The following is a 13,727-nucleotide window of genomic DNA, read 5'->3' as shown; positions in this document are numbered from 1 at the left end:
GAGCTCTGCTCCGGGGAAACGTGGGGGACTGGGCCCGCTGCTTTGTAGCCCAGAGATGTTTCTTTTTAAATATCGTCCCTGTATCACATCATGGGGACTTCTACCTCGCTCTTTAAAAGTGCCCTTTTCCCTCTGCGTGCGTTGGTGGAATGAGACCTGGCTGCTCCCTGGGGATTTGGATTTATACGTCTCCTTGGATTGGGGTGACTTGTCATAGTTTTTAAGGTTTATTGAAGTTGCACTTTGTGGTGTTGTTTGTTGCTTTGGGGTTTTCATATTCTGCCCCTTTTACAGCGCCCGCTGGTCCCCCGGCCTCGGGCTCCGTTCGGGCAGCGCGGGTGGGCGCTGGGAGCTCCCTCCCGCCTTGGAGCAGGACGGTCTGAGCCCCGCAGCTCCCCGCGGAGCCGGGCAGGGCGGCAGCTCTTCGCAGGGAGAGGCTTTTCACCCTGAAACGTGGGGCAGCCGCGGGGTGACGGCAGGAGCCCCCCTCGCCCAGCTCGCCGCGGAGGGCTCAGCGGGCCGCGCTCTCTGCCCACCTCCCCTCCGTGTCGGAAGGAGCTGTGAACCCGGCGGCTAACTAAGAGGGGTAAAGTTTCCACGGTGGCCAATCTCCTGCAGCTCTTGGGAAGCAGAGAAGGTTGCAGGAGGCAGCTGCTGCGTGTCTGTTCAGAGGCAGCGGCGGCTGCCAGCTGGCCCGGCCCGGCTCTGCCCTCGCCGCACGCGCCGCGGTGGAGCGGGGCTCAGCGTGGGACCCCTCTGCCCCACGCAGGGCTGGAGCTGGGGCGGGCTGCGCGGGGCGATGCTCCCTGCTTTGAAAATACGGTTGGTTCCCGAAGTGCTGCAAAGCCCCCTCGTGTATATACAACAAAAGTAACTAAACCAGAATAATTTGCTCAAAGTATGTGAAGTACTAAACCACCAGCATATTCTTGCACAGTCAGAAAGAGTTTACATCTGAACCTGAGGACAAGTGCTTGGTTGTTAGGAGACGGAAGTTGATCCTCGCTGCCTGCTCTGGTCGCCCTCATCCAGGCACTTGTTACACGTCCTGCTCTAAATGTGGGACGGAACAGCCCGTGAGCTTGCAGCGGTGGGAAAGACGCTGTGCAGCTGTGTCCTATTTCCCTGCAATAGTCCTCCAGAGGCCGCCTGCTCTTGTGTTTTGGAAGTTCAGATGACTTCATTTCCAGCAGCAAAAACCCAAAGGGTGTTTAACTGCCTTATTTTGATGCTTTTAAAGCACGCTTACCATCTCCGTGCTCCGGTTGGAGGCAGGGTTTGAGCAGTGTTGTCTGTGCTCCAGGTGCTTCCACAGGAACACGCTGCACTAGGTCGTCTCCAGGAGCGTAAACCATCTCCACGTCGAGAACGTTGGCCCTGCGAAGGGGCGGGAAGGAGGAGAGGCGGGTGTCCCCTCCCAGCGCCGAGCCAGCGGGAGCCCCGCCGGCGGTGCCGAGCTGTGCCAGGTGGGCTGCTGAGCTCTGCAGACGCCGTTGGAAGGAGGAGAGCAGAGACACCTGAAATTAGGTCACAGAAACTCCCGTCAGGAAAGCGGCGCCGGCGGGCGGGAGCGCGGATCCCTGTCCGTGCGGCGCCCAGCGGGGTTGTCTGCGCCTCCCGCGGAGCTGTTGGCCGGCGCTGGCCTCGCGGGTCACTCGCTCCCCCAACTCGGGGTGAAGCTCTGGGCGCTGGTGTCAAGGGGCTTTTGTTGAAAGGATGAGAACCGTTCTCCTTTCGGCAGGGTAACACTGAATGTGTTAGGGCAAACCTGTCGTTTTGTAGGATTTAGGAAAACAGATGTTTCTTGATGGCTAAAAAACACACCCCAAAGTCCTTACCTTTCACAGCGTGGAGAAAAGACTGGGGAGAGAAACGAGCAGATAAAAGCAAAGATGGATCTTCAGGATTAATGTGTATTGATGTCAAGAAATGGGAAAAAATTCCCATGCTTTTACATCTCGCATGCCCTTTAGCATTTGCATACCTCTGTTAAAATACGCCCTTGCGGTCAGATCCTGCGTTTCACTGCAGGTGGGCGCTCGGCCGTGCGTCCTCCCGGACGCTGCAGTTCTGACCAGTGCCAGAGTCAAAACTCATCTTGAGCTCTTGCTAAGAGATTTTTACTCCCCGCAGCTGTCCTGTGTATTTTTGCCATGATGCTTTTTGGTTTAGTCAGTCAGGATTTGCAAACTGGCTGTTGCTGGCTCTCCTCGTTCTCTCCAGCGCCACCAGGAGGACCTGGGGGGGTGCCGATGCCAGGAGAAGTGTCCTCGCTGCTGCGTGCACGTCCGCCCGCGTCAGTGCCACCCGCCGTCCTGCGGGCACGGCCGCAAGCAGGTGACCTTGGTGGCCCCGCTCCTTCCGGGGGAGCTTCTACAGACACCCCCTCCGCAGGACGTGGGGACACCCCTCTGACTCTGTTTGCTTTGCTCCAACTGAGGCAAAAGAGAGAGAATTTGTTAGTGAAGATCCTTTCTTCTTGTAAGAAAGAGCTCGCTTCTCTCAAATCCAGACTTCGGTTTCTTTACTCTTTCCAGGGCAAGTCCCAGCTGTGTGCCAGGGGGTGGCAGGTTAATTAGCAGAGAATGCCATTAGCACCCGCATAAGCTGATGGTTGCCTGCCTGTAAGGTGAAGACCTTCCTTTTAGTCTCTCTTTCAGGATTTGTTGTTTGCTGTTGGTAGATGATTTGACTTGGTCTGTAGAGCTGCCCACCATAACCAAAGCTTCCAGCTCATGTCGTGCTTTCTGGAAAATCACCGTTTCCCCTTGTTTTCCCCTTTGTCTCCACGTTCTGCCCTTGCAGGCAGCTGCCCTGGCCCCAGTGATGTTGTCAAACGATGTTGGAGAAGCTGAAGGTTGGGAACTAACACAAGATTTACGTGGATTTCTTGACTGTAAGGTGGCGTCCTCGTGCCAAACCACCCGCCTGACTTGCAGCAGCCCTGGTTGATCTGGTTGCTGGTGTATTGACTCCGGCACGGAAATCACATGGGTGAAAAGCAGGAGCGGACCCCGGGGAAGGTCTTTGTGCTCTGCTGAGCCGAAGCAGGGGGTTATAGAAGCGAGGCAGGCCACCGTCGATACCTGGTGGTCTTTGGCCTTGGCGCGGAGAGACGCCACGCGCTGTCCCGGGGGTTCCAGCCTTGCTCGCCCTCTTCTGCCCTCTTGATTCTCTGACCTCTGCCTATCAGCTCTCCGTTAGGGGTTGTACGTGACTTTACTGGCCTCGGCGGATTACTCAAATGCCATTCGTTTAGGACAGTTGGGGTGGGTCATTTTCCTCTAATCTCTTCTCTTTTTTCTTTCAGATTTCGGGTTCAGTAACATCTTCACACCTGGTCAGCTGCTTAAAACCTGGTGTGGGAGCCCTCCCTATGCTGCTCCAGAGCTCTTTGAAGGAAAGGAGTACGATGGGCCAAAGGTTGACATTTGGGTATGCGATGAACCACTTTCTCTCTTACTTTGATCTAATTTTTGCCCTGTTTGGCTTTGCTTCCTGAATATTTAGTACAGGCCTTGGAGAAAACCCCTGATGTGGCAAAAAATATTTTTCACAGAAATGAGTATAAAATTGTATTCTGGCTCCTGTGTCACACATTTTCTTCATTGGGAGACTGGGTGCCAAAATTACGAATTGCCCAGAAATGCGTTTTAATTGCATTAAATTCCCCAAAGTATGGTCCGCCTCACTGCTGTTGGGTGGCAGAGGACTTGCGGTGGCAGGGCCTGGTCTGGCAGAGCTGGAAGAGGAAACGCCGAGTCTTGCTCTGCGAGGGTTTTGCGCAGACTGGGGAGGGGCTCCTCGGCGCGGGGGGAGGGCGGCCTCGCTGGGCTCCCCACGGCCGTCGCAGCGGCCTCTGGGCGGCTGAGGCTGTTGGGGCGCTCGGGGCGGGCAGGGCCCCCGCCGTGGTGGTGTGGGGCTGCCCCGGGCAAGCTGCGGCCACTGGCTCCTGAGGCCCCAAAGCCTCAATTAAGCTTCAGGTTTGAAGGAGGAATTAAGCTGGCCCAGGACTCAGATGTCAACAAGGTCCATTCCAACGGGATTTGCTTTTCCTTCTTTTTTAATATCTGATTCTGTTTAAGCCACGTTAACTGCAGTTAGCTGCCGTCTCCCGGTCCGCCCCGCTAACGTTGGTGCCGTGCCCTTGTTTTGGACGCAGAGCCTCGGCGTGGTGCTGTACGTGCTGGTGTGCGGCGCTCTGCCCTTCGACGGGAGCACGCTGCAGAACCTGCGGGCCCGGGTGCTCAGCGGGAAGTTCCGCATTCCGTTTTTCATGTCCACAGGTACGGGGCGCGCGGGCCGCGGCACGCCGGCAGCCCCGACCCGGCAGCCCCGCTGCCAGGTTCTCGGGAGCATCGCGGTTGGGTTCTGTGCCAGCGAGGTGGAATGCTGGGAAGCTTGTCCGCTGGCTGGGGGTTTGTAGTGCGAGCTGAAATAGTTGAGAATCTGGAGTTTAGAAACTAAAATGCTCTTATTTAAAATCTCAGCTTTTACGTGTATCGCTGTGCAAAGTACAGCAAAATGTTAGCAAAGATAGACTCTCTCCACATTTTGGGGAACGTGAAAGCTAACAGGGGCATGGTGATTTGGGAATGTGGAGGCTTTCACCCTACCTGTTTTCGACAAGGAAGCTTTTTACAGCATTTTGCCCCGTGAATTTCCAGCAACAGCCCCCTCAGAGACAAATGTCTGTGTTTGGTTTCTGCAAAAACGCTTCTGAACGCTTTAGCAACAAATCTTGGTTTTGACAAGTGTGATTAATTCTCAGATAAAACCAACTTCATGTAAGAACGAGCCCTGTGCAGGTTCTTGGTTGCCTCCTCTCAATTTAAGGAACGATTTTGCACGGGCTCTGTGGAATTTCCCAGCTGAAAGCTTCCTTGCCTGCCTCCTTGCTGGGGGCAGAGGTTCTCCTGCAGAAAACACTTGCCAAAACTCGAGCTTAGGTCCCACCCTAGGCCAGGGAGAGCCTCAGCGTGCCCCGGTGACAGCGATGGGAAGTCATCCGCAGTGAGCTGTTGCCGGGTGGGGAGAGTTCAGCGGCTGCTTTGCCCTTCAAGCCCCCAAAGCCAGTCGTGTCCCCTGGCCTGCGCCGGTGGGGACAGGGGCTCTGGCAAACAGCACATGGGCCTGGTGGCCCGGGTGGCTTCCTTCCCTCCTAGCACGGGCACACCAGCGGTGTCTGCAGAGAAGCGGCGCGTCGGGGACGGGGCGGGGGCAGGAGAAGCGTGTTCCTGCGGTGGGTGAACCCTGCGGAGAAGCTGCTGCGGGAGCCCACCCCCCCCGCGGGTGCTCAGCCCCCCTCTTCCCTCGCAGAATGTGAACATCTGATCCGCCACATGCTGGTCCTGGACCCCAGCAAGCGGCTCTCCATGGAGCAGATCTGCAAGCACAAGTGGATGAAGCTTGGGGAGGCCGACGCGGAGTTTGACAGGGTGAGAAGCACCGGCGAGCCGCTGGGTGAGCGGGGCCTGCTCGGCGCCTGCCGGGCTGCCGGCGGCCGCGAAGTGCCGCCGGGTTTGCTTTGGCCGTTGCCGAAGGCTCGTTCCGAGTGCTGGTGCTCTGCCTTTCCGCATTTGGCATCTCCCGGTCTTGCTTTCCTCATCTGTGTGTATTTTTGTGTCCTCCCCTTGGCGCTGAGAGCCTAAGGCACGCGATTTTGTGTCGCCGTGCCATCAGCCTCCAGAGTGCCCGCCACCCTGCAGCTGGAGCCGGGGCGCTGTGGCTCACCGCCGTGCCTTTGGCTCTGTCCCTGCTCGCGCAGCTCATCGCCGAATGTCAGCACCTGAAGACCGAGAGGCAGATGGAGCCGCTGAACGAGGACGTGCTGCTGGCGATGGCGGACATGGGGCTGGACAAGGAGCGCACGGTTCAGGTAAGAGGCTGCGGCTGAGCCACGTCCCGCCTGTTCCCATCAGGAGCCAGCGGCCACGGTGCTCACTTGCCACCTCTGCGAACCGAGCAGCCTCAGCACGGCGTGGAGCGTGTCCTGTCGCTTGGCAAAAAGAACCGACTGCGTTTTCCTCTTCCAGTCATTACGAGCCGACGCTTACGATCACTACAGCGCGATCTACAGCCTGCTCTGCGACCGCCTGAAGAGACACAAGAATCTGCGCATTGCGGCGTCTCCGAGCGTGCCCCGGACCGTGACCTTCCCCACCTCTGCGGCCATCCAGGTAGATCCCGCCCGCAGCGTCCGTCCAGCCCTGGCAGGGTGGCCTGGCCCGGCCCGGCTCAGCTCAGCCCGGCTCGTGGGCGTCCCCGGCCAAGCAGCAGCGTCCAGATGTTCGTGGCCCGAGAACTTTGTGTGTGGTTGGGGTGCCCTAACCCCGAGGTCAGGAGCGGTTTGTGCGTCGGCTGCCAGCTTAGCGCGTTCCCTTCGGACGAAGCTGTGGGTCGGTGTGGGGAGGAGGGAGCAGCGTGAGGGGGCTGCTGGCAGCCAGAGTTCACAGACGGGGCAGCGCCACGCTGCTGCCTCCCCCGTTTGCGCTGCCGTCGAGCAGTGAGGGTTTGCTCTGAGAGGCCAGGTCACAGGGGAGGCAGAAGGGTGCTGAGCCTGCCTGGCAGCGGGGAGGAAGGGAAGTGAGGCAACCGCTTGGGAATGAAGAGCAAACAGATCTTCCCTGGTCCTGGGTAGCCGCCCTGGGCCCAGCGGCTCGGGCCTGGGCGCTGGAGTTAATCCAGCAGCGTTGTGGCGAGGCTGTCAGACGCTCCGTGTCTCCTGACACCGATCTCTCTGCTCAGCAGACGGAGCAGACCAGCAACACCATGAGCATCAACGTGCCCCAAGTCCAGCTCATCAACCCCGAGAACCAGATTGTGGAGGTGAGGTGCACCCCTTGCTGACCCCTAACAGTTCTTTCCCTGGGCTCTCGCTGGAGCCCTGGGCTGGACCCTCGCGGGGTATTTCAACATCTCCAACGTTCTGCCTGCCCAGACCGACGGAACGATGAACCTGGACAGTGACGAGGGGGAGGAGCCGTCGCCTGAAGCGCTGGTCCGTTACCTCTCCATGAGAAGACACACGGTGGGAGTGGCTGACCCACGGTTAGTACTGTTAGTACTGTTAGTACTGTTTGTTAGTACTGTTAGTACTTGTACTCCCCGAGACAGGCTGAGGGGAACCTGAGGATTTACTCCCAGCACGTGACTTTGGGCTTTCTGACACCTCGCAGATTTATTCATGTGCCACGCTGGCAGATGGGAGGCTAATGCCGTGAGGGGACTTCTGGGCTCTGTGCCGTGTAAGAGCTGATACTTTTTGGCATTGGTCTCCAGTTTTGGGCTGGCAAAGGCACTTCACAGCGTGGCCATCGGTCCTGGGTCTCAGCTTCACCCCAGCCAGGTGGTGACAAGCGCCTGGATCGGTATCGCAGCCACTGTCAGACATTTGCTTTCCCACTCCTGCTGTGTGTGGCTTGAGGTTATTCCCCCAAGCTTGCTTTTTGCTAGATGGAGAAAGAAATTTAAGGTGTCTCTTTCACAGAAGTGTTCTTCTAAACATCCTAGTCCCGTTGTACAGCCCGGTTAGTGCTTCGGCTGAGGATGAGGCACTTTCCCCCTCCTCTTCCCAGTGAGCTGTGGTGGTGTTCACGGGGGCGCTGGGCAGTTTTCCCCCAGGCTGTCCTGCCGTCACCTTCTAGGGGAAGGCTTTGTGAACTTGTGATTAGTTGAGGCTAATGCAGAGAGCTGCTTCTGGCAAATCTCAGCTCGGAGGGGAAAAAGGGACAAATGAAAACCAGGGAGTGGCTTGGCTGCTCTCTGTGGCCGTTTCCCGAGCAGTAAGGAGCCTTGTTGTGAGGAGCGTGTGTGCCGGGCCCGGGGGTGGTTGGTTCTCTTCCGTGGTTGCTGACTGACCTGTCCGAATGTGATTGCACAGGACGGAGGTCATGGAAGATCTGCAGAAGCTGCTGCCTGGCTTCCCCCGCGTCACTCCCCAGGCCCCGTTCCTGCAGGTGACCCCCAACGTGAACTTCATGCACAACGTGCTGCCTCGGCAGAACCTGCAGCCCACGGGTCAGCTGGAGTACAAGGTACCGCCCCGGGCGCTCGCTCTCTGCCGCTTCCCTGGGCTCCAGAAGCTTCGAGGTTTCCCCTCTCGCTGTCTCTTTTGGGGCGATTCTAGTTGGTTCCTTAAAAATGAGAGAGCAGGATGAAATTAATGAATGAGCTGGGGAGAGACAGACCTGCGCTGCCTGGCTTTGGGGCTGCGGGTTGCAGAGGGTGGGGACACGGGGAGTTAAACCCCGCTTTCCCAGCGCCGCTGCCCCTCTGCCCCGCGTCAGCTCGGGGACGTTGCGATGTTCCTTCGCCTCTCCTGAAGCCGGAAAGCTCCTCTCCTCTCCTCTCGTGCCAGCGCCGGGGTTGTGCCCCGGGAGCCAGGAGGCCGCGCTGCGGGGGGGTAACGGCGCTGTCTGTGCTTGGCAGGAGCAGTCCCTGCTGCAGCCCCCCACGCTGCAGCTGCTGAACGGCATGGGCCCGCTGGGCCGCCGCGCCTCCGACGGCGGAGCCAACATCCAGCTGCACGCCCAGCAACTGCTGAAGCGCCCGCGAGGTCCCTCTCCGCTCGTCACCATGACACCAGTAAGTGGCAGAAGGGAGGAGGAGCCTTGGTGGCTGCTTAGAAATCCCCGCTCCTGCGGGCAGAGGTGCCTGCCTCCAGGTCGGGGCAGCAGGAGCTCGGGAAGCGCCGCTGGGGGGGTGCCCGCCGCCTCCCAAAGGTCCCCCCGCTCCAGAGCGGCGCGGCGCTCGGTCCCCTGTGGGAGGGCCGCTGGGATGGCGTTCCTCTCCAGAGCTGACAAAGCGTTTGTGAACTTTTTAAATGGCTGCTTTTCTTCTCCTTTGCTGATCTGAGGGACAGGGGAGGGATCTGAGCCCTGGGCTCGGCACTGGGGAGGCCGCCCCTCGATTCCTGGGTTCAGTTCTGGGCCCCTCACCCCAAAAAGGCCATTGAATGACTCGAGCGTGGCCAGAGAAGGGCAACGGAGCTGGGGCAGGGTCTGGAGCACAGGTCTGCTGGGGAGCGGCTGAGGGAACTGGGGGGGTTCAGTCTGGAGAAGAGGAGGCTGAGGGGAGACCTCCTGGCCCTCTGCAACTCCCTGCCAGGAGGGGGCAGAGAGGGGGGATGAGTCTCTGGAGCCAAGGCCCCAGCGCCAGGCCCCGAGGGAATGGCCTCAAGCTGCCCAGGGCAGGGTCAGGCTGGCTCTGAGGAAGGATTTCTGTGCAGAAGGGGCTGTTGGGCGTTGGAATGGGCTGCCCAGGGCAGGGGGGAGTCCCCGGGATCCCTGGAGGGGTTGAAGAGTCGGGCTGAGCCAGCGCTGAGGGATCTGGGGGAGTTGGGAACGGTCAGGGGGAGGGTCATGGTGGGGCTGGAGGAGCTTCGAGGGCTTTTCCAGCCGAGATGATTCTGTGATTCTGTTCTAATAGAGAAGACTAAAATGTCCCTCCTGGGTGCTGATACACATTCTTTCTTCCTTGATGCATCTGTAGCAGTGAATTTTCCTGCCAAAAGAAGCAGCAGCCTTGTAGAGGCAGTTCTGGGGAGGGAATGTCAAAAGGCTCCTTGGCTGAGGGTCCTCGGGGTGGCAGAACTGATGTACGTCCTGTGACAGCTCGTCTGGGAAGTGTCTGCTGTGCCGGGGGCCCGCGCCGGCCACCCTCGGGAACCTGCGGCTTTTCTCTCCGCAGGCTGTGCCCGCCGTCACCCCCGTGGACGAGGAGAGCTCCGATGGGGAGCCGGATCAGGAAGCTGTGCAGAGGTAACTCCCCGTCTGTTAACATTTGCCCTTATTCCTCCACGGGGCTCACCCCGTGGTGTTCCACAGCCCAGTTACACCACGAGCAGCCTCACTGCAGGCGACAGTGTTGGTTCCAGCGAAGGCTTCACCTTTCTCTTGTTCTTGTGGGTGCTGATTGCTGTGGGCAATGACTCCTCTGACACTCCTCGGTGCCCACAAAGCTGGATCCCCCCCAAAATGTTGGCTAATCGAGCAGTATGTTCTCCAGCAACTCTGAAACGCTGAATTCCTTTGCTTAGTGTGCACCAGCATGCGATCCTCACTAACCTGCCGGAGGAGAGCGCAGCGATGTGCCCCTCCCTGCCGAGGGGCGGAGGGAGGAAGATCTCAGCTGTGGCCTTGGGTGTCAGTGCAGCTTTTGTATCAAGACATGCAGTAAACATCCAACTCTGATGCCTTACACAAAGTGAGCTTGCTGGAAATATGGGTCCCTCCAGCTTCTAATTTTAGACAGTAGGCCTTAAAATAGTCTGCTCCAGTAAGGAAAGGATTGTTAGATAGCAGGCTGGAAACTTCTGGTCTCTTTGTCTGCTCCAGACACGTACTAGGCAGCGGGTAGAATATGCTTGTACTGTCTCGATCCGTGAAAACACTAACCGTGTCCTTGCTAACATTTTCGTAGAAGCTTTTGCACAGTTTCTCCTCTGCTAACCAGCTGGTGCGCTACGTGCGGTGGGTGTGGTTACAGAGTGCCCCTCTTCTGACTCCGGCTTGCAGGGTTTGTAGAGGCCACCGCCTGGAGGAAGGCAGCGTTTGCTCGGGGGCTGCGCTGGGGACGAGGGTCCGGGCTGGGGGCTGGTTGCAGGCAGAGAACCCCCGGGGTGGGTGGAGGTCGTGCTCCAGAGCCTCTGCCAGCTCTGCTCCTCTGGGCGCCCCAGAGCGACGGGGGGATTTGAACGGTGGGTGTGTGCAGTGGCAGACTGTGCGGAGTGTGCGCTGAGACTCCTTTTGCCTACCTGAGCTTAGAAGAAAGTCAGAGCTGGTACACGTGAAAGAGCTCGCTGCCAGCCCACCTTCGAGTTCGCACGGAGCACATCTTAACATTTTCCGCGTGGTTCTCCACCACCCTCATCTTTGTGCTCGCCCTCACAGTGTTTTCCGGCTCCACGAGCTGCTGTTTGTCCGCCGAGCCCCGGTGCTGGGCAGGTGCCTGCTCGTGACCCGCCCCAGCCGCACGGCAGCGGGATGAACGCAGTGAGGCGAAATCGGCGTGCTGAGCAGACGAGGGGCTGCTCCTCCGGGCAGCGGAGGCTGCGCTCAGCCCCTGTCAGGCTGCGGTGCCCTTCCCGTGGCGGGAGCACGGACCCTGCGCAGCTGGACGGCTGCTAAACGGTGTCGGTCAGGGCAGAGGACACCCGCTGACGCCACTCCGGGGGCAGGCAGGCTCCCTGACTGCGCCCGTCGGAGGAATCTAATTCTTGGCAGGGGGTTGCCCAGACATCTTCCTGGGCAGGTTTTCACCTCTCCTGTTCTAAAAGCTGAGGTGTCAGTTGAGTCTTTAAGTTAAAGCATTAGCTCAGCTGGGAATGTTTTGAAACCCCCACGTGGTATTGTGTAGGTCACAGGGTGCTGAAATGTTGGGGTCCTCCTGAGAGGCAAATCTCCTTGGACCCGCAGGCACTTTGCTGCTCTCGACAGTACTGCCCTTTGCCCTTCCCCACCACCCGTTCCTCCTCCATCAGGTGGCCAAGGAAAAGCCCCATCCAGGTGGGGTGTTCACTTGCTCTCCACCCCCTCGTGTCGCAACACGTCAGTAGTCATCAGAGAAGGGTAAATAGCATTAGTGTCGGGGACAGATGCAAATATTTAGCTTCTCCGAACAGTGTGTGCAGCCACCAGTGAGTGCTTTTTGCCCTTCTCAGTCTGACCTTGAGAACGGAGCGTAGTCTCTTCTCCGCTCCAGGGAACAGTCACATCTCCTTTGAGCTTTGGGGAACTGTCTTCCACCCGGAACGCTGTTATAGCTCATGATTGGATTGTTCCCTCGAGGTCTGAAATAAAATGATCTGAGCAAACCACAACTGTAAAGCTCTTTGGGAAACTTTCTCCATCTGCATCAAGTGATTCTTAAACAGCTAATGGCACAGACTTTGGCAAGTTACCACAACGCTAAGCGCTCTTCATTCTGTTAACTTGCTGTCTTCTGCTTAAGTGCCTTCGGTAGCTGGCCAGGAGAGGCTGGCCTGGGAGAAGGCAACAGCTTCGGTGCTTGCTGCTCTTCTGTGCTTCCCCAGCTGAGGTTGCAGGGAGCCCGAGGAGGGGGTGAGAGCGAAGGTGAGACTCCCCCGTTAGGGTCCCTGGGGTCACTGGCCAAGCGACCTTTGTCGCAGCTCCCGCAGCCGCCTCGCTGCTGCCGCTCGGGAGCGGGAACCGTCGGGTTCGGAGCGGCGTTCGTCCCGCCTGGCCTCGAGCGGGCAGGGTGCGAGCCCCCGCGCTCGCCACGAGCCCGGGCTGCCCACGCAGGCACTTCTCCGCTCCTCTCTTCGGGCCCCCGACCCCGGTAGCGGCCGTTCCGGGCGGTGGCTGGCAGAGCCGCCTGGCCCGTCGCCACGTCCTCGCCGGCGCAGAGGCCGCCGGCGCTGCCCCGGTCCCGGGGGTTGCGAAGGACCCGCACTGCTCAGCTGCAGGGCAGAGGGTGCTCTGGGCCCAGCTGCGGCCCCGGGGTGAGAGGCCAGCCCAGCCGGGAGCCTCTCGCTGCGCCGTTGCCCGCCCTGGTCTTGCCCGGCGCCTCGCGGGGCCGTTCCCGACTCCCCAAGGTGGAGCAGGGACTAGATGGCGCACTCGGACCGGGCTGAGCGCTCGGTCCTCAGCCCAGCGCCTTCCCCGCGCTCCTCCTCAGGCAGCCGGAGGCTCTGCACCGTAACCCGGCTGGGGTGGCCCCTGCGCCCCCTTCCCCTGCTGCGACCGGCCCGGGCTAGGGCTGAGGCGCCAGGGCCGCCCTGCCAGGCTGCAGCCGAGCAGCAGCTCTGCCCAGCGCTCGCCGGGGTGAACCGCGACGCGTCTCTTGGCTCCGCAGCCTCCCCCGCGGGGCCTCGGCCGAGGGGGCCCTGGCACGGGGCGAATCCACGCTGTGGCCGGTGGTCGCCTGGGTATTCCCCAAGGGATATACCGGGACTCCCCGCGAGGTGGGACGTGGCTTTGCGGAGCTCCTTCCTCCCGAGGCTGGCAGTAGCACACACACAGCTCAGGCTACCCTGGTCCCCCAAGCCCAGAAGACCCGGTGACGTGACGGGCAGGGGCAGCGTGCCCCTGGCGCGCTTCTCCCCGGTGGTCCCGAGCACTGCAGCAAGCGTTCTTCCTTCCCGTTTCCTCTGGATTATCTAACGCTCCCTGTTTTCGGAGTACTCCCATCAGTCTCTTATAAAATGTGCTCCTGCTTGTTGCAGATACTTGGCAAATAGGTCAAAAAGGCACACTCTGGCAATGACCAACCCTACAGCTGAAATCCCTCCAGACTTGCAGAGGCAGCTAGGACAGCAGTCCTTCCGACCCCGGGCTTGGGCTCCACACCTGGTACCCGATCAGCACCGGTGAGTAATGGCACCGGCCGTTCGGGCAGCTTTGCGCCAGGAACCCCGCTCAGGAGGCGTCTGGAAGGGAGCGCAGAGGACGTCCCGCTTGGCAGGGAGGGGTGCGGAGGAGGAGCGCGCCCCAGGAGCAGACCCGCAGGGCAGGGGGTGTCTGAGCGTGACGGGGACGCCCGAGGCCCGCGCGGGCGCCGTGCCTGCAGATCCCGGCAGCGCAGGGGCAGGAGTTGGCTGCCTCTGCCCCTCCGGCCCGTGTTTGCGGCTGGAGATGATCTGCCGGAACGGCCGCCGCCACGTGAGGGCTGGGAAAAAGCTGTTCAGCATAGAGGAGAGCTTTTCTCTGCTCTAGGGGCAGGTGTCAGGGCAGCAGTTAGCGAGCAGAGTTTCTACAGAACCTTTT

The 13,727-nt window shown here is 59.8% G+C and overlaps 1 protein-coding gene across 4 annotated transcripts in view; it reads left to right on the top strand.

Moving 5' to 3' along the window:
* SIK3 (SIK family kinase 3) overlaps positions 1–13,727 on the top strand; it is an 82,821-nt gene that overhangs the window by 56,703 nt on the left and 12,391 nt on the right. Inside the window, exons 5-15 of one of the 4 annotated variants that reach the window (XM_074927661.1) lie at positions 3,311–3,435; positions 4,163–4,286; positions 5,320–5,438; positions 5,768–5,878; positions 6,036–6,179; positions 6,751–6,828; positions 6,941–7,050; positions 7,883–8,036; positions 8,431–8,586; positions 9,691–9,761; positions 13,187–13,330. In XM_074927661.1, the coding sequence (XP_074783762.1) occupies positions 3,311–3,435; positions 4,163–4,286; positions 5,320–5,438; positions 5,768–5,878; positions 6,036–6,179; positions 6,751–6,828; positions 6,941–7,050; positions 7,883–8,036; positions 8,431–8,586; positions 9,691–9,761; positions 13,187–13,330 (1,336 nt within the window). Of the gene's footprint in view, positions 1–3,310; positions 3,436–4,162; positions 4,287–5,319; positions 5,439–5,767; positions 5,879–6,035; positions 6,180–6,747; positions 6,829–6,940; positions 7,051–7,882; positions 8,037–8,430; positions 8,587–9,690; positions 9,762–13,186; positions 13,331–13,727 lie in introns of all 4 variants that reach the window. The other 3 variants (XM_074927659.1, XM_074927662.1, XM_074927660.1) reach the window with 3 other exon arrangements.

Source organism: Athene noctua, chromosome 26 (assembly GCF_965140245.1).
Source record: "Athene noctua chromosome 26, bAthNoc1.hap1.1, whole genome shotgun sequence".
Lineage (NCBI taxonomy): Eukaryota > Metazoa > Chordata > Aves > Strigiformes > Strigidae > Athene > Athene noctua.
Note: the sequence above shows the minus strand (reverse complement) of the source record. Positions and strands in the feature narration are given on the sequence as shown.